The 24,524-nt window shown below is 30.0% G+C and overlaps 2 protein-coding genes across 5 annotated transcripts in view; one reads left to right on the forward strand and one right to left on the reverse strand.

Annotated features, from left to right (window-relative positions):
- Positions 1–9,425, forward strand: part of LOC118203853 (uncharacterized) — a 262,288-nt gene extending 252,863 nt beyond the window's left edge. Inside the window, exons 5-6 of the mRNA XM_085826907.1 lie at positions 6,781–6,980; positions 9,373–9,425. The gene's annotated coding sequence lies outside the window, so the exon portion shown is untranslated. The remainder of the gene's footprint in view (positions 1–6,780; positions 6,981–9,372) is intronic.
- Pms2 (mismatch repair endonuclease PMS2) overlaps positions 1–24,524 on the reverse strand; it is a 111,120-nt gene that overhangs the window by 15,593 nt on the left and 71,003 nt on the right. For all 4 annotated transcript variants that reach the window (XM_085826903.1, XM_085826899.1, XM_085826901.1 and 1 more), the window contains 7 exons: positions 19,042–19,129; positions 16,354–16,442; positions 13,513–14,095; positions 8,969–9,074; positions 8,739–8,775; positions 5,069–5,199; positions 1,863–2,032 (listed from right to left, as the gene is read on the reverse strand). In XM_085826903.1, coding sequence (XP_085683029.1) covers positions 1,863–2,032; positions 5,069–5,199; positions 8,739–8,775; positions 8,969–9,074; positions 13,513–14,095; positions 16,354–16,442; positions 19,042–19,129 — 1,204 coding nt within the window. The remainder of the gene's footprint in view (positions 1–1,862; positions 2,033–5,068; positions 5,200–8,738; positions 8,776–8,968; positions 9,075–13,512; positions 14,096–16,353; positions 16,443–19,041; positions 19,130–24,524) is intronic.

The raw sequence follows: 24,524 nt of genomic DNA on the forward strand, positions 1-24,524 counted from the left end.
AAGCAAATATGTTAGAATCTTAAGTAAACATACATTAAAAAAAATATTTTATTATGTGTAAAAGATTACAAAGTTTCTCTAGCCCAATTTTTTTAATGCGAGATGACAGCAGAAAGATAAGCTCTTTAAACCAGGAGGCAGAATTTTCTTTTGTTCAACATGCACAGATTTCTTGTTCTTCGCAAAAACACACGAAGCATGCTCTCTGGATTCTGGAGGTTACTGGAAACCAAAGATGCTGGAAATTTGCTTTGTCTTTCCGAAAGACAATCTGATTGGTGCTGCGAAAACTGGCTCTATATCAGCTGCCAGAATGACACTCAGGCAATAGATACATCCAACGATAGATACACTCAGGCGATAGAGATACATTGCCAAAAAAAAAAAAGATTCATTTTCAACAATGGCGCAGAAACTGCTTTTTGGGGATTGTCGTACGAAATTCCCAGACCTTCCACATTCTGGCTAAAATATTAAAATTCCCTGACCTTTTCTGGTCAATCTTTGAATTCCATGACTTTTCTGGTTTTCCAGATAGCGTGGGAACCCTTAAATTCTTAACTATATGCAAACTAAAAAATAGTCTGTTTTGTTGGTCTTAAGTTCTTTTTGAGATTGCCATGTTCATTACTATTTTAGATAGCCATTATTATTTTTTATAACATCCATCAATAAAAAATTATCGTTTATAGCATAATCACTTAAATTTTCTCTTCTCATCTGATTTCACAAATTTATCAGAGCATATTATGCATAACTGTACTCATTAGTCTTCATACTGAAAATACAGTAAACCCTGTCATGATGACAATCTCTGTAAATAACTTCTGAAAGAGACCAGTATTTCATGGGTTATAAATAAACACTGATACTTAACCTCATATCTCTATGACAACCACCTCCATCGAAGACCAAAATCATATGTGTTTCTTCATATCTAGTCTCACTTGGTGAAAACCACAGTCCGTCACTGCTTTATACATAATTTTTGTTTTTAGTTTTAGCTTCATTTTTGACAGTTACACATGTCCTCTTAAAAATTTACTATTCCACGTCATCATAATGCACATAAAATTTTTACAAAACAAAATTATTACATATATATATATCATTCTGATTTATCATAAAAACGACCTATTAATGAAATAAAAGACTTGTTTAAAAAGGCTGAAAGAAAACATATTGTTAAATTACACTGGGTGAAAGCACACAGTGGAATTGTCGGAAATGAAAGAGCAGACACCCTTGCTGAAATGGCGGCACTTGAGGATGGGGCCGATAATTTTGATACCCAAGATTCAAGAAAAAAAAGACCATTGCTGAAATGGAAAATTGGATTTATACAGAATGGAATTTTTGCTGGGAGTCATCTAATCAGAAAAAAGAGTTAATGAAAAATATAAAGTTAAACAAAATGATGAATATTATATGTTGATATAAATCAGGTACTGACTAATTATGGGCATTTCTCGGCTTATTTTAATCAGCCCCATCTACAGAATAATGATAAATGCTTAATTAGTGATAAGTTTGGGGATGCCAGGCACTTCGTCAATGAATGTAAGCTTACCCAGAGTGCAAGGAGAAATATAAAAAGAATTTTTAGGAAGATTTTAAAAGGAAGTATTCAAATTTGAAAGATTTTGCAGAGACAATTATGAAGATTATCAATATGAACAAAGATAGAATTGGAATTCGGAACCAAGACTCAGGTTTTGCAATTCATATGTTTTTTTCTGGCCAGTCCCATTTTTTGATCATACGGCTGACTTGCGCTGGCTAGGAGGATCGGAGTTGTTCCCTTATAATAATAATAATAATAATAACAATATAGCGTACAACATTTATACCCACAATATTACCTTCTTTACCAAAACTCCAGTTTTTACTCATTGGAACAGACACTAGTTGAATTTTATTTCCAGATGAATTATCTTCGTCTATGTTGAACTTAAAGCCATTTTTCTCAAATATATGCAGATTATCCATTAAAGTGGCTTCTGAAGCTGCTGTTAAATTTAAATTTAAGGGGCTGTAAAATACGGAAAAAATATTCTAAAATATTAAATACATAAAATAACTCTTTTACAACATTTTTACATTTAACACAAAAATTATATAATATCATTAAAATGTAAAGAATAAACTATCATTTAGTCTCATAGTATAATTAAATATTTCAATTTCTATGAATGACCATAAATATTAAAGGGAAAAAAAAAAAAAAAAAAAAGGTTGTTGAATTGGTTTAGATACCATAACATGTTTTGGGAAGAAAAATTATTATTATACTTTTTTAAATTTAAAAATTCAAATCTTGCATTCATTATAACAGATAACTAAAGAATTAGGGAGGGGACATGCATAGCCCCTCTAATTTTTAAATTTCAATTTTTATTCTGTAAAGCAACATGATAAGTAGTATTACAGGCACAACTGAATCTTAATAGATCATTGATTTCAACTGAAAAGGCTTGCATATTATGAGAGTTAACTTGAAACACTGTTCTTTTTTGTTGGGAGATAGTTACTCCTCACAAGCATTAGAAATTTAATTGTTCATTCACCACAAATTTAATGAGCATATAATTAATATATTGCTGTTCAACAAAATTATAAGTACACAGAAAGGTGTCTTTTATTGAAAGAAAAATCATTCTTAACCTTGACATCCTAAAATACCAACCTAAAATACCTAATAATAATATACATCCTAAAATAATAAAAAATAGTTGAAGACATCCTCAACTTGGTATTTTGGTTATTGGGTTACCTGAAAATTTTTGTTTTTTCTGCAAGATACTTATAATAATGAAGAGATAATTTTAATGTTGCTCAAAACGAATTTTGATAATGCACTGTGGCAAGTGACATACTGTGCATGTATTTTAAATAAAACTTATAAAAGCAAGGAGTTTTATGTAGGCAAATTTTGGTGAAGGATAGAAGATCAAAAAGCCAAAATTCTCATCAGAATTTACTTTTTTTTTTTTTTTTTTTTTCTGAAAATATAAAAGAAGCACAGATGCATACATAAAGATTTATGTTGTGAATGATAATGATATACTGACAGAATGCACATGTCAGAATTAATTTGCAAAATTTTTCATTCCAGTGTTTTTTGAGTTGTAGAGTTCCTCATTTTGTAAATGCTAATTTACAGTTGAACATGAAGAATCTTAAGAACTGATAAGCGAATAATCGCTTGAGTTCGTGTGATATGAAACAACAAGATGGAAGGGTAAATAATCCCTTATTATTTAAATACGATTTAACAGACTCCTAAGACAGAACTTCGTCTAGGAGTGTATAATAAAAGCCGACACTTGGGCTTGAACTTAAGATGCTAAGAAATAAACTAAAACTAATCTAAACTCAAGAGATATAGCCAAAGCTATCAAAGTTTTAACGTTGTTGGCCCCTTAAACATGATATGACTGCGAAGCTATGAAGGACCTAAGTACGGCCTAGCATAATAACAGCTTTGAGAGAGAGTAGCCAAAAAGGCGGATGTGCGCTAATCAGAAACCCTGATTCTCTCTAACTCAGCAAGAAGAACTACGCAGTTAAATACCGCTCCTCCTCATTATTTATTCAGACATGATTATAAAACTATGTTCTGGCCAGAAGTAGTAAGTTGAAGTTAAGAATTTGACAGGAAAGAAGTTTAACTTAAAATTTAACTGTTAATAAAATTAACATAATCCTTAGAGAGTTCATTAACTGACTTTTGAGTTCTGGTAAACCAAGTGACATTGAATGATAAATAAAAATCATCAATCAAAGCTGATCATCACATAACTATAAATGTGTTTACTGACAGTTTAAATCTATTGTTTCGATGAATGAATAATAAACTTGAAAAATTCATTTAACAAAACATATCAGCATATGTGATTTGATATTGAAATGCAAATAAAATAGCCCATTTTTGAAATAACTAACAAGTGATTAAAAAATATTCTTTATGGTAACAATGTGAACAATCTTAGTCCAAATATGGTAAGCCAGCTCAAACAATATCAAAAACTGATATTCATCAAAAGAAGGTCATATCATCCGTTTAGTGGAGTTATAAAGGATTCACTTACTTGACTCTTTATCAAGGAGTAAAAAATCAGTTCCAGCATGTACTATCAATATATATAGTCATCATTCATCAGAAATTACTGGAGCTCAGTTGAAATATGTACCCGATCCACCACACAATCCTGACAGTCACCATCAGACTACCATTAGTTCCACGCTCTTCAAAACTCATGAGGTAAAATCTACGTCTCAAGCAACAGTGTGAAATCTCAATTTAAAAATGGAATCATGAAGTTGTTTTTAGAATGGCCAGTGATTATTGAACAAACTAAGCATTACTGATTAAAATTATTTTTTGCATAATTTATTTTTTAAAAAATTAATAAAAAAATGTTTTAAATACCTAAACAGCAAAGATAGCAAAATCACTAAGCAAAGATAAAGAAATATAGAAATTTATTTCATTCTTTTTTAAATCATTAAATCATTGCTAAAAGTAATCTGAAGAAATATAGACAGAACAGAGTTTACAGCTTCAGAAACTCTGTATCACTGCTGTCTTTTTGGAGAGGTACAGATATTCTTGATTAGCTAGATAGACTAATTCACAGATGGATTGGATTGGATTATTTAATTATGACAAAGCACATGAGGGCTATCTGCCTAAAGGGAGGGCTTGGCTAAGAGAAACTGGCTAGTATACACGTTACACATGGGGAAAACCACGAAAATGCCCATGCAGCCAGCCCGTTCATGGGATTCGAACCTCAGACCGAACTACCAGTGTTCAGCATCTTTACCGCTCAGCTGCTGGTGAGCCAATTCACAGATGGAAATACATGTTAAAGGCACTATAATTACCTTGATTTCCACTAGACCCCGATCCCCAACACTACAGTTAAACTCTGTGACACTTTTTCCAATTATTGCATCTTATCTGATTACACTAAGCAAACTACACATGCATGACAACACTATAAATATTATAACAATTAGTGTTGGATTTTTAAATTACTTATTATACAAAGAAATTACTTACTTGAACAATTTCTGAGTTTCAAGCACTGTTTCCTTCTGCAAACTTTCAAAATTATACTTCTCATCTGTAGCATGTTGGTCAATAATAAAGAGATCATTATTCAGTTGAGTAATGATAAAGCCAAGATTAAACTGGAATAAAGTTATTTCCAATGAGATTCTTCTTGTAAATTTTCAGTTGTATTAATTTAATATAATAGTAATTTCTAAAATATTGACAAAAAAAAAAAAAAAAAAAAAACTGATAAAAGTTTATAATATCGGGAAAAAATTGCAATACAAGTATTATTGCACAAAGAAGGAAAACCAAGGTAAAGTATTATAATTATGATTTTCAACATGAAACAATTTTTAGCTATCAGAATTTTTATTTTAAACCACATAATATAACTCAAGTCCACTTATTACAAGTAATTCCATCATGCTTTACATACACCATTTCCATAGTATTTACTATCTGTAATTCATATTTTGAATGGCAGTACACCTACCAGTCACTAATCAATTAAGCCATGAAGCCCTGATAAGAGATAGAGAATTCAATTTGGGTGACTGATTGGTCTGACTGCATACAATTTTTCCTTGTCGAATATAAACAAAGCCAATTTTTTTCAAAAAAAAAAAAAAAAAATCCATCTCAAGCCATCTCATCCTAGGCATGTAGCTTTTTAACTTAGTTATTATTAACTACCTACTGAACAAATCAACTGAGAGTAAGGTAAGAAATGTATAGCTAATAACAGTATGAAGATGTTTCAACAAAGATAATGAAGTGAAACACACTGTCCTAGAAATCGAGGTAGGAATCTAAGAAGATAACTTCCTTCCATTGTGGTTGATGCAGTGCTTCTGAGCTTTGATAGTGTAATAAGGCATGGAATTTTTTTTATACCATGCACATTTTACTTTGATAGCTAAACAGGAACTTGAAAAATCGAGTATTCTACAGAGGTAAATTAATAAGTACATTAATAAGTCCACTAAATAAATTGGTTCATAGTCAGTAATTAACATATTTATAATAAATAATATATAAAGTCCCCACTCTTTTTTTAACAACATGTTTAATTGATGTCTAAATGTAATACAAAATTATGAATGATAAAATCTTTGTTATTCAATACATATACTATTGTATGAGACATAACCAATTTTAATGTTTCAATCTAACCCCTAATAAAAAAAGGAAAGAGTGAGTGATGGTCTATTATCTTTTTTTAAAAAAGTTTCAATACATGAAACTAGCGTAATTAATATCATTTCAATAATAGCATAATTTCATAATAGCATAATCATATAATTTCATAGCAGCATTTCAATAATGTGATTTACATTTTGCATGTTGTTAAATTATGGATTTCCTTGCAGTGTGGAAATTCCAGATATTTATAAATTAAGATCAATTAGTTATTTTAACTGTTTCAAAAAATGAAGCAAAATTTGAGTTGGTATGCAGATTTAGAAAATCATGATTGTGATTTGATGATAATGAGGTTAATGTTTAAATGTGACATAGATAGTTATTTATTATATTCTCAGAGAACTACTAAACTGAATTAAATTGCTAAGGCATGCACTAAATATAGAACGTACACAGAAACACATTTTAAGTTAAAAGACTGCAGCTTGATGTCTAAATGCATATGCGTAAATGTAAAATTATGCAAGTTAAAAGATTTGTTATTCAGCATGTAGGTTTACATTATATACGAGCATGAATATGTCACAGCCTGTGATGGCTATTTGCCTAAAGGAAGGGATGATTCACGGACAACTTTCTAAAGGAAACTATCTTGCATTCAAGCTGAACATGGGAGAAATTATGAAAACCAACCATGCAGCCAATCCATTTGCCTGTTATCAGAACTGGGTTGAATTCCTAGCATTCGGTGGCCTAAGTTCCTCAGCTAGTAGTAAGGCCTATAATTCTGTATATATACTGTTGTGCAAAATATAATCTATAATAATATTTGAGCAAAATATAATCTGCTTTTTGAGTGTCTAGCAAAGATAAAATTTCTTACATAAAAATTGTAATACACGTTAATTGACTGTAAATTACTTTACTTGAAAACTATAGTGAATGCAGAGAGAATAAAGATTTACACATGCTGAAAATGAAAACTATTAAATGCACATGAGTATTTATCGCTATCTTTTAAGAAACATGCAATTTCCTCTAATCAAGTATGTAAATATTGATTAAATCATTTATAAATATACTTGGAAAGGAAATATTTATTCATTTATAAACTCTTGAGAATGTTACTGTGAAGAAATCTTGTTAAATAAATCATATAGTGACCTTAACATTTAATTGTAGATACGAATTAAAAATTTTGCTAACAAATATATGTATAAACTATTTAGGGATGAATTATTCAAATTGGAAAATACAATATATGAGATGTGCACTTTAAACTATAATTTTTAGCATGTGTATTGTTGAATACAACAGGAATTACATAATTTTGATAAGCACTAAAAGAATTATTTCCTTGAATTTTACAAAAATTCAGTTGTAAGACTTAAAAAATATTAATAAACCCTTTTTATTCTATCCCTTCTTAATTATCATAAAAAGTAAACTACATGGAAATCAGCAGCAATATTTAACATATCCTAACTATGAAATAAAAGGTACTCTAATTTGATACAAACTAAGGAAAGCAATAATTATAGACTACGATCTTCGATTTAAAAAGTATCTTAGAAAAACTAAAAACCATCTCATATTTGAGAAAATATTTCAAAAAGAAACTGTGTAAGCAGAAACAAAGTAATGCGTGATTTTGATATAATTAATATAATAAATTTTGTAAACATTAACCTAATAAAATTGAATTACCTTAAAATTTCCTTTAAATGTAATTAATGAAAAACTGTAAAACATTTTATTCAATTTAAAGTATTCTGAGCACAGGAAAAATAAACATTTAATTTTGTTTAGAACAATACGTTGTTTAGAAATATATTCTTTCACATAGTTAGGATTTTGAAATACTGTAGAAACAGAAATTATATACATTAATAATATAATTACAAAATGTTTACTTCTGAGCATATGAAATCCTATAGATCTAGAATGTTCCTGAATGTTTTGATAAACAAGGAGGAGGCATAACTACATCAAGCCAGTGAAGGCAAGAAACCAGTTAATATCTCTTCCTTACGGTCCTAGGATGGTTCAGGTGCACTAGCAAATCTTTCTATGTCAAAATTTTCCAAGGATTAGTTTATAAACATAGCAGAAGAATAAGCTAAAAAAAATGTAGTTTCTGCTTCTTGAAATCTGCTCTTTTATTTTATAAATTTAAAATTCTTGGTTTGACTCAAATTCCCCTCACAATATTATCTAAACAAGCTATTTCAAGTCTTGTTTAACATGACAATATGGATCTAATTAAATATCAATGAAAGAATTGCATGGGATATTGATCTAAATTAACAGATGGACCGGTAATTAAAAATAAAAAAATAGAATAAACATAAACCCAATTTTATGACCTATATGGCCACTGATAAAATATGTTTTATGGAAACCTTTAGTATTTGAAGGCAGAGACTTTTTTTTTTTTTTTTTTTTTAAATGACTAATACATTTAATAATAAGGTAAATAATTTGCCAAGCAGGTTTCACACATTAAAAGCCAAAGATTGTAATTCATTACCTGGCCTATTATTTCCATTCGAGAAAAGTCCTCTTTGCTACAACAGAGAAAACATATTATTTAACGGATACTAATATATATATATATATATGTATGTATGTATATATCTTTTTTATTAATATAGTTTAACAAATACAGAAAAGAAATAATCTTGCAATATAAATTTGAAAGCAAAATAGAAAATCACTGCTGTGCTCTAATATAAATAAAATTTTAAAATATCATAATACTTTATTTCTCGATTTAGCTCTTCTTCAGCATTGCTATTTTCTGTAGGAAGAATTTTAGAACGGAATTTTCTGTATGAAAACTCTGTTGTATCTGAACATAAGCTACCTATAAGTGCAAAACATTAACTTCAGATTTAATAACTACTATAGAAAACAACAACAACAAAAAATGTACAAATATAAATTGTAAAGCAGCAATCTGAATTTTCAAAAATTTACTAGATCTTTCTATTTTTCAGAACCTTAACTCAGCAGTTTAATCATCATTAAAAAAAATTTTTAGAGGCTTTTATTTAATATTCTTAAGTAAATCATACACATATTAAAATACTTATTAAACATATATTTTCTGTTTCTAGTAGCTTATTATATATTCTCAATTGTTAATTTCAATATTTTTGCAGTGGATGCACTATTTATTACAATGACAGCTAACTGCAGGTACGTAGCAAGATTAATATAATTTATTATTATTATTATCGATCACAGACTTCATGATGCATGTACCCTTCTGTATATTTTTCTAATAAGGAACAGCGCATGTGCATGTGCATATTTCTGATGGCATCTAGCTGCCTTGGTAAACTTATTCATTTCAATGAATTTCACTGCATTCTCACTGGTATGTATTAAATTTAATTTTCATTCATTTGTATTGTATTAAAAAAGAAAGAACATAAAAAATTTATAAAAAAAAAAAGATTTGAAATGTATTGTAAATTTTTTATGCATGAAATTTCATTGCTGGCCTTAGTGTCATTCTGTCTGCAAAACTTTTAAAATAAGCAGCATTCATTACTATTTCAGGATGTGTTTTAAAATAATTTCTAAATAAAATATGCATCCTAGCAGCAGAGTAGTAAAATTGCTGAACATTTAGCAGTTCAACCGAGATCAAATCTTGGTGAATGATCTGGGTGCAGAATTGCTTTAATGATTTTCTTCATGTATAACATGAATACAAACTAGTTAAAAAAAAGTCCTCCAATCTTCCCTTAGGCGGATAGTTTTGCCATGCTTTGCCACATTACCAAATAATCCAATCTAAATAAAATGCATTGCTCAGCATGAAGAGACAATACATGTCTTAAATTGGCTTACAGAACCTGGCTGTCCCTTTTATAGCATTGTCATTATACACTGAGCTCTCCATTACTCTTATAATGAATTATCTCTTAATCATAATCCTAAATATTTTTCAAACTAATTCTGGAAAAATTAGAAAAACCCGTGAAACTTTGGAAGGTTTTCCTACAGGAAATCAGATTACTAAGCCATGGAATGAAATTGAAAGTTTAACCCTAATAGTACTAATAATATGATTTTAAAGAGTACACTGGACTGGGAAAATTTCTTCATTTAATAAAGAAAGAAGATTCTGTCAAAGAAAAAACCAACAACAGATATCAATAAAATTACTTCTGATGTTCAAAGATTTGAAAATATAAGTGTGTGTGTGGGGAGGAATCAACATGGATGCAGGTAAGGAAAGTCAAGAATGAAGAAGATAACAGATCTTATGAGATCAAGACATTCTTCATCCTATGATTCAGTACCAGCCAATAGAACAACAGGATAAGGAAGATCATAAAATATCAATTAGATTGATTATAAATTTCACACATTCTAATTTATATTAATTAAATATACTACAAAAAGTAAAATCATGTTTAAAAGACACTAAGAAAAGAGTTTATTTCACTTAAATTGTAAATCTTTTATTAACAAAAAATTGATCAAATTTGAAAGGAAAATCAAATATCCATTGCTTTGCTGAATTGCAATACTTTGGGCACACAAGAAGGTTCATGGAAGATAAAGTAAAGGTCTTAATGTTTTGTGCAGTAGCAATACTTGGCAAGCTCTGATTTTAGATTATTTCCTTTTTTTTTTTTTTTTTTTTTGGTGTGTGTGTGTGTGTGTGTGTGTGTGTGTGTGTGAGTTTCCATGGCATATCAGGCATATAAATTTTATTTTGCCAGGACAAGATTTTAAATAAGTGATTTTTAAGTACCTCTTCCAAAGGTGTTTTTTTTTTTTTTTTTTTTTTTTTTAATTTTTAATAAGAAAAAGGACATTTTTTAAAGAAAAAGTTAAAAAAACGGAGTTTCTTTTACTATAATAAATCTTATTTTCAACAATACATTGAATGTTAGTTTAAAATCTTTGAAATGTTCATTTTTAATAGTAATTATTTGTTAATTACAGTTTTACAAGGCTATTTTTCAGGTTATATTATATTTTCCAGTTATCTGCATGCGAATTAGTGAAAAAAACTGAAGTTCAAGAATATAGCTTTTGAAAATTTTTAATATGCAAAAGCATTTTCTTTTATTCTGGTTCAAACTGTTATTATTTTCGTCTTAAATTTAATACACAAAGCATATCCATGCTGAATTAGAAATACAATAAAATTTACCTCATACTGAAACCAAAAGTATACATACTATTTACACACACACACACACACACACACACACACACACACACACATATATATATATATATATATATATCATACTATTTACACACACACATATATATACTATTTACACACACACATATATATATATATATATACTTGTGTGTAAAATTAACAGAATTTGCCCATTATGTCGAATTAAAAAAAAAAAAACACTAATGGACAGATATATATCAAATTTGTTATGAATATACACAATAGAGAAAGAGTTATATCATTCAAAAATCCTTTTATATATGCATGATTATCAGTAAAGCTCATAGAGCAGGGTTATCCAAAATTCATATTGTGATATAAAAGTGAAAGTAAGTGTAATATAGAGTATAGTCATCTCCAATCAATGACTCAATACAGAGATCAATGCTCTCATGACTGCAAATACAGAGAAAAAATTTTCAGATGACAACATTCACTTTTTTCCTGTCCATACATTGTTGTCCTGATCAATGATCAATGCATTGAAAACCCATAAATGTTGGAATGATACACATGTGACAAAAATTTCCAGCATAAAATAGTTGTAAAGAAGAAATGATCATCATTCCTTATCAGATATGATGAAAATAGCAGATGGCTGCTGAGGGTATCATGAATGGATGAGGCACATTTCTCCTTAATTGGGAATGTAAACTCCAAGAACTGAATTTACTGAGCTGACAAAAATCCTTACGATGTGGCATCAGTACCTTTACATGAAGCTAAAGTGATTGAGTCTTGTGGCATCTCAAGTACTTTCATTTTCAGTCTGTACTTCTTTAAAGTGGTCACTTCTGTAGGTACGAAAACATACTCCACCACAAGTGCTCAGTACACAGCAATGTTGCAGTATTACATAATTCAAGACTTCAGCAGCGAATGTCATTAATGACATTAATGACATTAAATGGATGCAAGATGGTGCTCCTCCACAACTTGCCATATATGTTCAGCAAGTACTGTAACAGCACTATAGAAATAGAATCATCTATCATTACTTTGCAACTTTGTGGCTACCACTATCCCCAGACCACACTCCAGAGGATTTCTGGTTATTTGCAATCTAAGGTATACACATTAAATCTATGAGATTTTTAGAACGGAAAGATGCCATAAAACATAAAGTTATATAGGTTATTTTTTACATACTATATTTGTCATAGTTGTCAACTATCTCCACACTGAACACTGGTAGTTCGGTCCGAGGTTCAAATCCCGTGAACGGGCTGGCTGCATGGCCGTTTTCATGGTTTTCCACATGTGTAATGTGTATACGAGCCAGTTTCCCTTAAAGTCCTCCATGAAGGCATCCCTCCCTTTAGGCAGATGCTTTGCTGTAATTAAATAATCCAATCCAATCCAAGTCAACCATCTCCCGCATAGAATGCATTATCATCTGTGAGATCCTTTACAATGCTCTTCTTTGCAAATGTTTCAGGCCAGCAATTTTTATCATATGTATATTGTTCCATAAAACATTTATGGTTAAACCATTAACCAAAAAACCATTTATAGTTTTTGAATGTGGTGATCAATTTGCGCAGGAAAAAAAAAGTGTTGCCATTCGAAAATTTCAATATTTTTTTAATGTAACCGTAATTGTGAGAGCTGTATTATTTTATATCATCACAATCTCAAACACCTACCTTCAAATAGCAATATCTGATATTTCATTTTGACTGATTGAGTAGACAGGCTGCTAGTGGCTCATATATCTGGGAATTTTACATGACCACCCTCTATATATATACATACACGTATACACACATAATTATATTTCCAGTACATACATAAGCTTATTTAAAATATCACAGTACTTAATTTTATTTCTTGAAGTCCTGTTTATAGTTAGAATTTTTTTTACAGAAAGGAAACCCAATTTTGTGTAGTTAGCTATTTTCACACTTTTTGCATTATTTAATAACAATAGAAATACCAACATTTCAGCACCATCTGTCTTGAGTAAATAATTTGCTTCAAAAAAACCAACTATTACAAACAACAACCTATCACATAAGAGAATAGAAAATTTTAAACTTAGTAAAGGAGAATTGCATGATATGCAAGGAGAAAAGAAAATTGTTACCTTTATTTTGTAATTCTTTTTTCAATAAATCCATACTAAAAGGGATTAATTTGCATCTTTTTCTCCTCAATAAGGGCTCATCAACCAAAGGTTTAGAAGGAATATTAGATTCTGTTTTTTCTTTTGGATGCTTTTCTATACTGACTTCTTGCAATGGAGCTTTAAACTCTTCTGTCTGCACTGTACATTTAAACTCCTTGATCTGCACTGTAGTACCTTCTGCATGCTTTTGTTCATATTCACAATACATTTTAGGTTTTTTATTAAAAAAATTTACAATTTTGTCATTAGTTTTATTTAGATCAACTTTGGTTTTTGAAAGTTTTTTATTAGAAAAAGCATTCGTGCATGGAGGACTACCGTCTGAATCTCTTCTGGCCAACAACAACATTTCTTTACATTTATTACATTTATTTTTATTGGGAGATGAATTTTTAAAATATTTTTCTTCTCGAAATGGCAAAGTCATAGTGAAATTTACATTTCCTATAGGTTGACAATTACTATTCTGTAATTTCCGAGTAGAAAGTTCTTTATTATTAGCAGTATTTGTTAAATGTGACATAGTGCTTGTATCTGGAACCTGAAAGTTAAAATATAACCATAATAAGGAACATATTAATAATTAAAAAATCATGCACAGATTAATTAATAATAAATTATATTTACGTAAATGTATTTTAGCAATTTGAAGACATTTGGAAAAATACACCCAAAAATGCTTCCAATTTAAAGAAACTTTAGTAAAATACTCAAACAGATGAGGCAGCAGTTTTTGGATAACTGGCTCTTGGTGATTTGATGGCATATTGAAAAAGAGTGCATGTGCGCCAGATTATGGTAACCCTAACAAGCATTGTAACCCTGCAACTCACTCAGGGAATTTTCCTGAAGGACGAAAAGGGATATTTTCAGTTTACATACATTTACGGAACATTATGGTAAGACAAAATAAAAGTTAGAAAATCAAAATTCATAATTAGTTCTGAACCGATAAGGCACTGTAATTTGAAGGAAAATTCTACAAATTCTGGATTGACTGCATCCTCCAGATCTTCTTAGCATGTTTTTTTATTTATTTATTTATTTAATTTTTTTCTTTTTAAATACAGGCACGTTTTTTACCAAATATTTTAACTAAATACTTACTGAGCATCCAACTATACAGTAGAAATAATATTAAAAAAGCAGAACAGATAAATTTTGAACTTGAATTTCAACTAAATTAAAAAAAATAAATTGAAAATATTTCACAACATACATGTTTCAAGTACTATAAATTACTTTTCCATCAGAACCTAAACAAAAATCAGGTGCAAATTTCAAATGTTAGGAGAATCATGTGGTTCAATAGTGTCCATGCAAAACAATGAAATAAGGTAGCAATAATTTGATTGGTAAGGTGGTAAAAATTCTGCAAATTTTTATTTTAAAGGAATCTTTCTATTTTCTATAAATCAAGTTTTCAAGGTTTTTTTAATATATATATATATATAACATTAGGGCTTTTCTATTATGATAAAACCAAAAGTTTTACAAACCTTTTATAGGAAATTTAATCTAAAATAGGGTTCTGGGGAGTTATATTGTTCATTTCCTAAGGAAGAAAAACTAATTGAAACTTATATCCTATACATAAGCTGTGTAACTAAAAATAATATGAGAAATGTAAATAAAAAATCAAACTATTATGAATATACATAATGGAGGAATATTGCCTAATGCAGCAAATATGTAAGTTTTTTTACAGATTGGCTAAAAAACAACTTTCATGGACCCATTTATGTAATTGAGTTCATTATCAAGAGCAGAAGAAAAAGAATAAGTACCATTTGCTAGAAAAATGAAAGATTCAACAAAGAAATCTTTATTTAATATAATAACAGGACTTGGTGCAATGGAAAAAGAAGAGGAAGCCATTTTTCAATAATCAATGTCATAGATTTAAATACAGTTATCAGCTGAATAGCAAAACAGAACACAAATTCTCTGTCAGAAATCCTTCTGTTTGGTCTTGGTAATTAAAAGGCTAAAGACAAACTAATAAATTTTTAATAAAAAGACTTTTGGCTAAAGACAAACTAATAAATTTTTAATAAAAATATGATAATGAAGATTATGTCTTTTTCTCATTAAATGAATATGGTATATTTCACCTCAAAGATTTTGATTTTTATAACCTATTTACAAACAGATATTGCTGCTCGTGTTAAAGAGTAAAATTAGAAATATCTTCAAGTATAACAACGTTATCTACTAACTGAAGCATTTTGGTGATCCAGAAACATACCATACTCTATTTTAAACGGAAATCCTTTATTTTACGAAAGGCTTCTAATTCATGGGATCATTTAAGACAGATGCAGAGAAAAACACAGGATTATTCTAAATATATTTATGATATTATAGAAAAATATTAAACATTTCTTCTTTATGCTACCTGAAAACAATTTTCCCCCTCAATGTACTTTGTGCAGTTCCTCACAAAATCACACACACAAGCACAGCAAGACCAAAGCAAAAGTTTTCACTAAAACAACATATAACTGCCAAAGTATACGTTGGCATATACTTTGGCAGTGAAAGGTTGTATACTTCTCCTCCTCTTGGCAATTTAATAATAAAAGAAAAATTCAATCAAGCTCATTTTAAAAGTGAATGAATCTCATTTTAATATCACACTGATTATTGCATTTTCAATGAAATTTCAAATAATTCTTCTTTTATTTTGAAATAAATTCATTCTTTAACATTTATGCAAGAACTGTTGCTGCACTTTATAGAATACCACAAGAGAAATGTTTCAATTATTTTTTTACACGAAGAGAGATATGAACTTACAGAAGAGGTTTCTGGTTTTTGTTGATTAGAAGGTCCTGAATATTGAGCTTGTCCTTCATCACATGTTTCTCCTTCATCTCTTCGCAAAGCTATTTGATAAAAAGAAAGAAGTGACATAGAAAAGTGAGAACATATTCAAATTAAATAGAAATCAAATCAAGTACAAGATTTCAATTTATTCCCAACCCTCCACTTTTTTTAGATATGATTTCTTACTGCTCTGAAAGGCTTAAAAGAATAAAAAAATTTGTTTTAAAGTATTATAAATTTTACTGCTTTTCATTATACCACCTTATACACACAATTTAAAAAACAGAAAATATCATGATTATGCAAAACTAAAAGCACCTAGAAAACAAAAATCAATATTTGTAATATTAGCTGCAACCTACTGATGCATTATCAATAATACTACCCCTAAACTCAGCTTTATTATGAGCATCACAACAAACCCAGAAAGTCTTCTGGATTCTTCTAAAAAGACATGAATTTTTTAATTCTTTTCATGTTCCCTTTTTTAAGACAGAAGATAGATTTCCTTTCTTTTCTTTTTATGATTATTATTATTATTTAACATCAGCACCAGTTTTAACCCAAAGAAGCAAACTATTTTAAATGCACAATTCTAACGCTATTTAAATAACAGGCATTTAAAAAAAATCCAAACCAAGTTCTCGACAATGTAATTAATTTCTCTTGTGTATGCACATGCGAGTGAGTATGTATGCTAATGAATTTGCAAGACAATCATGATATCCTTTGAATTCCTAGAACACATCAGTGTGCTTGGATGATATCTGTGAGATAATTCTTCAATATATTAGTAATATTCAATACTCCTGAGCAATGATTTCTACTTCATATGAATTATTATACTCACATACTCCTGATACTATGTACTATGACAAAAAAAAAAAAAAAAAGGTATTTACATATTATTCTGTGCACTGTGAAAGTTGGCTACTATTGAAACATGAAAGCTACTGGAGATCTTGTCAAATCTACACCAGTCATTCATGCATAATTCTGATGGAACTGACGCCTCTGTATTTAATAAATAATCAGTATTTGATTTGCTTTGCAAAAAGGCTTTTGTTGATTGGTATTATTTTCTCAGGGCCTCCCATTTTACCAGAAACGCTGTTTAGAAGCTATGAGTAAACCTTTCCTGCAGGTAATTGTTCTTGGTAATATTCAGCTGACCATTTAGTATCCATTAATGCATATATATATTTAATAACAGGATTCCTTGTTCATAATAAAATAATATGGCTTATTAAGAATTAGTCAGGGTTATATCAAATGAAAGTGCATTTGTTATGAATGTTTTGTATTATGATACCACTTATGCATGTTGTTAGATCACACATAAATGGTGCTAAATTGTGTTTCGTAATGGCAGTTTCACGGTTGATGGGATAATATTTAAGCTCATAAAAATATCAATGTTTACAACATGCACAATGATGTGCATCCATGATTTGCATGGCAATAAATTTAGTTAGAATTTATATTAAATCATTTAAATCCAGTACATATTAGCACTTCATCTTTTTTTTCTTTTTTTGACAACAATTTCCTACAGAAATTTACCAAACAAACAGCTGTTTATCTCATGTTAATTTTTACTAGTTTTTTTGTAGTGGCTTTACCTAAAAATTAAGAAGCAAACCATTACTTTCAGACACGTAATATTTAAAAAAAAAAAAAAAACTGCAAGTATTCTAATTTTTACGCAATAAAACTGAAAAAGATGCATCACAGAATAGTGTTGATAAAACTGAAAACAAAACATTAACTAACATAAAAACTAGGCAATGGTTTCAGAACAATCAATGAGCTAGTTTCCTTCAAAATTATCTTCACAGAGCCTACCTCACCTTAGGCAGATAGCCCTCATGTGCTTTATTCATATAACCTTACATTCAGAAAATCACTAGCCTTCTTATTAAACAGAATTCACATGAAGGCACAAACAGTGATGGAGAATAACAGTCTGATGCAATTTTTGAATGCAAATGCCCCACAATACCAGTAATTAAAAATAATAATAATAATAATAATAATAATAATAATAATAATAATAAAATTACATTTAAAAAAAACAATTCTAAAAACTTTTAGAATTTACATTATGCCCTAAAGAGCCTTTTTAAATTTACATATACATACACATATCGAGAGCATTTGGACTAAAAATTATAAAAACAGCACATCTCATAATTTACAATAGACAGTCTCATGCACTGGATATGAAAATTTCCTTTCCCCCTCCTTTACGGTGTTGGCATTGCTCGCTTTGAAATCGTTGAATTTGTTAATAAAAAATTCACTAAAATATAACAAAATATGAAATAGGCAATAAAACAAATTCTAAATTTGGCCTTCCAGGTGCTCATATTTGGGTTGAGAACTACGTTATTCAAAATTTGATGGCTATAGGTATCATTGCTTTTTTCAGAATGTGAGAAACATATTTACATTAATGCAGATTCTTTATAATTTAATTTCTTTAAGTATTGTACAGTGTGACAATATTTTGTGGCAACAATTTGAAATTTCAACAATTTTATTTTCTGGATGTCAAAATATATAAAAGCATACATTAAAAATCTGGTATAATTAATATGCATATTAAATAGAATATAGATCACTAGAATAAAAAATAAAAAACATAAAAAAACAAACTTTTGAAAGGTTGAGATAAAGCTTCATCTTCTTCATGGTAATTACTGTTAAACTCAAATCTTCTTTTCAAAAATGAATCAGACGTTTTCTACAAATAAGACTTAGTTTAAGTAATACAAATTTTAATTTTTCTTACTACAGAAGAAGGTAATTATGATATATATTCATGTTTAGTACTTAACAAAATTTTATTTTTTTAAATTCCACTGAAAGAGAACTTAAAATCCAAGCTAATATTATTGCTTCATAAAAAAAGGGAATATAAACTGTAGAAAAACAATATAGTATATTATACACCTATTGTTTTACAACACTTGAGATTTTGTTACCTAGGTTTTTGTAAAATATTTGATATGTTTATATATCTTGTTGAAAATTTCTCCCTAAATTTTCTTTAAAATGCAATTATTGTTTACAATTTTACAACATACAGATTTTAAGCTATTATTTCATCTTACTTTGACACATGTATTTCTACTTTTACACATTATTTGCTATGATTTCCAGTTCTTAATAAAACTGATTAAAAGTAATAACATTTCATCCTACATTCACATGTCTGTGTATATATATAATAACAATACATTTTTTAAAAATCTAATATAATCATGCCTAATATTTTCGTGTATTAAACTTTACTTATACATACATAAAAATGTAAAGCATCTAAATAAATTAGTAAATTGGAATAAAAGCAAGGAATTCCTAATTTATTTAGATGCTTTAAGTTTATTCTACTTCAGTCCTGCAGTATAGTGCAGCACAGGTTTAAAAAAATTTTTATTCCAATATTTAATTTAAATTTTTAGCCTATTTACATATTTCTTTATATATGTGTGTGTGTGTGTGATAATTTTGAGTGGGAGACTGGATAAATTAGAAGATTACAGTGTAGATTTAAAAAAATAGCTGTTGAATGATGAGACGCTTATCTTATCATAGTTACTTGGTGAGATCTCAATGTATAGATTCACAAAAAGAAATAAGGGAGACAGATTTGACAAAAAGAACACATTTATTTATTCATGAACCCTCTTGCAGTCTACATCATTCTTGGGTGCAAGATGTGCCTCAAAATTTTAGTGTAGCAGCAATTCATGTCTTAACAATGAACTGGGTGGAGTATAATTGCTAGCAACAAGTGAAGTGGGGAGAAAAAGAATGCACAGTTAATTCAGTAGTATTTATAATAAAAAATTACTTAATCTGATTGGCTAAGATTACATCACATTTCAGGCATGGATTAATTTTGAAACACATAATTTAGAAAAGTTATTACTATTTTTAGAGTAAAGAGGGAAGTACACAAATTAAAAAGAGAAATTAAGGGGCTACTGCTAATATAAAGTATAATTTACAGTTGCAAATTTTACACGCACACATATATGTATATGTACATACACAAAGCAAAAAAAAAAAAAAAAAAATTTAAATGCCATTTATTTTGATTTTACTCTAATTGCTAAACGAATACGCAGTATTCTATCAAACATGAAAAATTTGATTTGAACTGCTGATTGATTTACTAGCAGAAGAAAAAAGATCTGCTTAAGTTTGTTAATTTACATTTTATTTCTATCAAAAAAAGACATATGTATTAGAATCAAATACATAATACATTTTATCATTTTTATTTTAAATGTTTATGTTTCTGCTATGATTTCTAAAAAATTTCTCTCCTTTCAGGTTATTTAAAAAATTGCCATCATAAAGCAAGATTATAGTCATTTTCAGACCTAAATTGAGATATTGTTGATATATTCTTGATTATTCATCATAAGAATATCAAATTTTAGAAAGATTTTTCAACTACATTCTACACCTGTTTTGTGAAACTGATAGTTGACAAAAAAAGAAATCAATCAAAACATAATATTATTATATTTTGAGCCGATCGGCCTGTTAGTTGCCAAGATATGTATTTTTTGTGCATTTTTCGAACAATTCGTGATTTTTGGATCTGAATAAAAAAAGCAACTTTGAATAATACAAATTAATATTTCTAATAGCTTAAATCAGCGTGCTCATTTGTGTTACTGAGCTACGTAATCATTCACTGCTTTTGTTATTATAAATAAGTTCATTAATATATATGCTGTCGTATTTTTGGTAACAAATGTTCCTGTTCGCATACAGCTAATATTAAATATAATTTTAAGTAAGAAATTATAATTGCAAAAAAATTAAATATAAATATAAATAAACTATTTATTTAAATTCTGACTAATTATTTTTTCGTTCAGGGTTTTAAATTGAATTTCTGTTGCTTGAACATGGTATATGCAAAGTTTTCTTAATATAAATAATTATGGTTGATTAATTACATTAATGTACATATTGATGCACTTTTGTGTGTGATTATGTTGAAGTTTATCAAAAGGAATTTTAATAACGAATCTACTGTTTGAATATTATACCCGAAAAGTTTAGCGGTTACACTTGGCAAAAAGCCTGAGCAATAAAATCGCTGAACACTGGTAGTTCAGACCAAATTTCGAATCCCGGCGAACGGGTTGGCTCCTTAGGTGTTTTCATAATTTTCCGTATGTGTAACATGTATGCAGTATATTGTGGATGCATACGTAAATAAAGCGGGCGCAGCCCGCGCAAACCGCTAAACACTGGTAGTTCGGTCCAGCTTTCGAATAAAGGCGATAGAGCTGGCTGCATGGGTGTTTTCGTGATTTTAGGTATGTTTATCGTGTATGCAGTATTTTCTGGACGTATATGCCAATAAAGCGGACACAGTCCGTAATGAACACTGGTAGTTAGGTCCATCCTTCGAATTCCAGCGAGCTGGCTGCATGGATGTTTTCTTAATTTTCCGCAAGTGTATCGTGTATGCAGTATCTTCTAGATGCATACGTGAATAAAGTAGGCGTCGCCTGCGCCAATCCGCTGAACATTGATAGTTCGGTCCAACTTTCGAATAACGGCGAACCGGCTGGCTGTATGTGTACTTTCGTAATTTTACGCATTTGTATCGTGTACGCAGTATCTTCTGGATGCATATGTGAACAAAGCGGGCGCAGCCCGCGCAAAACCGCTGAACACTGGTAGTTCAGTCCAACTTTCGAATACCCGTTAAAGAGCTGTCTGTATGGGTATTTTCGTGATTTTACGCATGTGTATCGGGTGAGCAGTATCTTCTGGATGCATACGAGAATAGAGCGGGCGAAGCCCTCTCAAATCTGCTGATCAATAGTAGTTCGATGCAACTTTCGAATCCCGGCGAGCGGGCTGCTCCATGTATGTTTGCATGATTTTCCGCATGTGTAACGTGTATGCAGTATCTTTTGGATGCATACGCGAATAAAACGGGCGCAGACCGGGTAAAATCGCTGAGAACTGGTAGTTCGGACGAACTTTCGAATAAAGGACAACGGGCTGGCTCTATGGGGGTTTTCGTGATTTTCCGCATGCGTGTCGTGTATGCAGTATATTTGGTATGCATACTTAATTAAAGCAGGCGCAAAACCGCTGGACACCGGTAGTTCGTTCCAACTTTCGAATTCCGGCCAGCGGGATGGGTGCATGGGTGTTTTCGTGATTTAACGCATGTGTAACGTGTATGCAGTATCTTCTCGATGCATACGTGACTAAAGCCGGGAAAGTCCGCGCAAAACCGTTAAACACTGGTAGTTCGGTCCAACTTTCGAAACCGGTGAAATTGTACATGGCAACTCATGAACATTGAACAATGAAAAGCGGGCTTCAGCCCGCTCAGCTGGCGGGCTTGCCCGCTAGTATTTTAGCTATTAAACAATATATGCAGGTTGCACTCAACCATAAAAATCCTCATAACCTCAAGGATAAAATGCTGAAAAGTAAGTATTGCGAAAGGTGGTTCTAATTCTAAATGAAGTGAAATACTTCAACAATCTACAAAAATAATCATTTTATTTACAAAGCAATTTTGATTGCATCGAAGGTTCACTGCTAACTAACTACGTCGCAAACTAAAAACTAACATTCTTTTTCAGCGAAGTGAAGCGCCCTCTAACGGCGATATATAAATCATTTGGGGGATTTTTCCACACTCCCCACCTGATAATTTTTGCAAAAATTATCACTATTTCAGCATACAAATAATAAAATATAAGAAAGCAACTTACATATCAAATACATTCAACTGATGTAAATATAAACTGCAAAAAGAAATTCTATAAAATAAACAAATATAGTTAACTGCATCAACTCAAATGTTACTTACTCAATACGTAAATATTAATTCAAATTACAAACAGTAAATTATTAGTAATAACTAAACTAATTATCTAAAATTAATGTTAGTGAACATGAAATATAAGAAGTAAAATTAAAAGGTTACAAATTTAGTTCATTTTCAGTCTGATAGTTCAAGGGGGTATATCAATTGTACAGGTCTCTTAAGGTCCCCTTTTTTAGTTTTTACCACACATGATCGTACAAGACCATCACGTCCTTTGAAGACTTGAATTACTCGACCTAAATCCCAGAGGAACTTAGATTTAGTTGTTCCTTCAAGTAAAACTATATCACCAATTTTAAGATTTTTCTTGGCTTCTGGTGTACCAAAGAAGTGAGCATTTCTCAACTCAAGAAGATACTGATTTTTCCATTTTTTCCAGAACTGTTTTATAAGTGTTGTCTGATATTCTTTTCGTTTTATTAGACTCTTTCTTGTTGGAGAGTTATTCAGGATCTCAGCAAAGTTGTATGGATATTCATCCTTATGTCCGATCAATAGAAAATCAGCCGGTGCAAGCGGTTCAGGTTCATGTAAATCGTTGTAAACGTAGGTCAAAGGACGTCTATTCACAATATTTTTGACTTCTGTCAACACAGTCATAAATTCTTCAAAATTCAGTTGAGCTCTGCCTAATATCTTTTTTAACGGTTCTTTTATGGTTTTCATAAGGCGTTCATAAAAAGCTCCCCACCATGGAGCAAGCTCGACGATAAATTTCCAAGTCAAGCCTTCATTTGCTAGAAAATTTTGAAAGTCTGTACCTTTAATTATGCTGTAAAAATACTGTAAATCTTTGGCAGCATATTTGAAAGTTTTCGCGTTATCTGAATAAAAGGTGCGACAGTTTCCTCTTCTCGAAATGAAATGTCTAAGAGCCAAAATGAATTTGTTTGCAGACATATTGGAAATGAGTTCTAGATGTAACGCTCGTGTAACACCCCACGTAAACAATACGATGTATGATTTCTGAATGTCGTTTCCAGACCTGATGTAAACTGGACCTGTGAAATCCACGCCTGTAACATAGAAAGGTGGAGTTTCAACAATTCGATCTTTAGGTAACTGAGCTGTCATTTGTTTCGCTGGTTTTACTGCGTATTTCCGACAAATTAAACAGTTCTCTATAACTTTCTTTACCAACTGACGGCCTTTAAGAATCCAAAATTTCTGTCTTAGTTTGGCTAAAGTTGCTGCAACTCCCGCATGCAGAACGTTATTATGTTCCCTTTTTACAATTAATTCAGTAAATTTG

Source organism: Stegodyphus dumicola, chromosome 11, assembly GCF_044657685.1.
Source record: "Stegodyphus dumicola isolate Sdum_Otavi_A_Nest chromosome 11, ASM4465768v1".
Lineage (NCBI taxonomy): Eukaryota > Metazoa > Arthropoda > Arachnida > Araneae > Eresidae > Stegodyphus > Stegodyphus dumicola.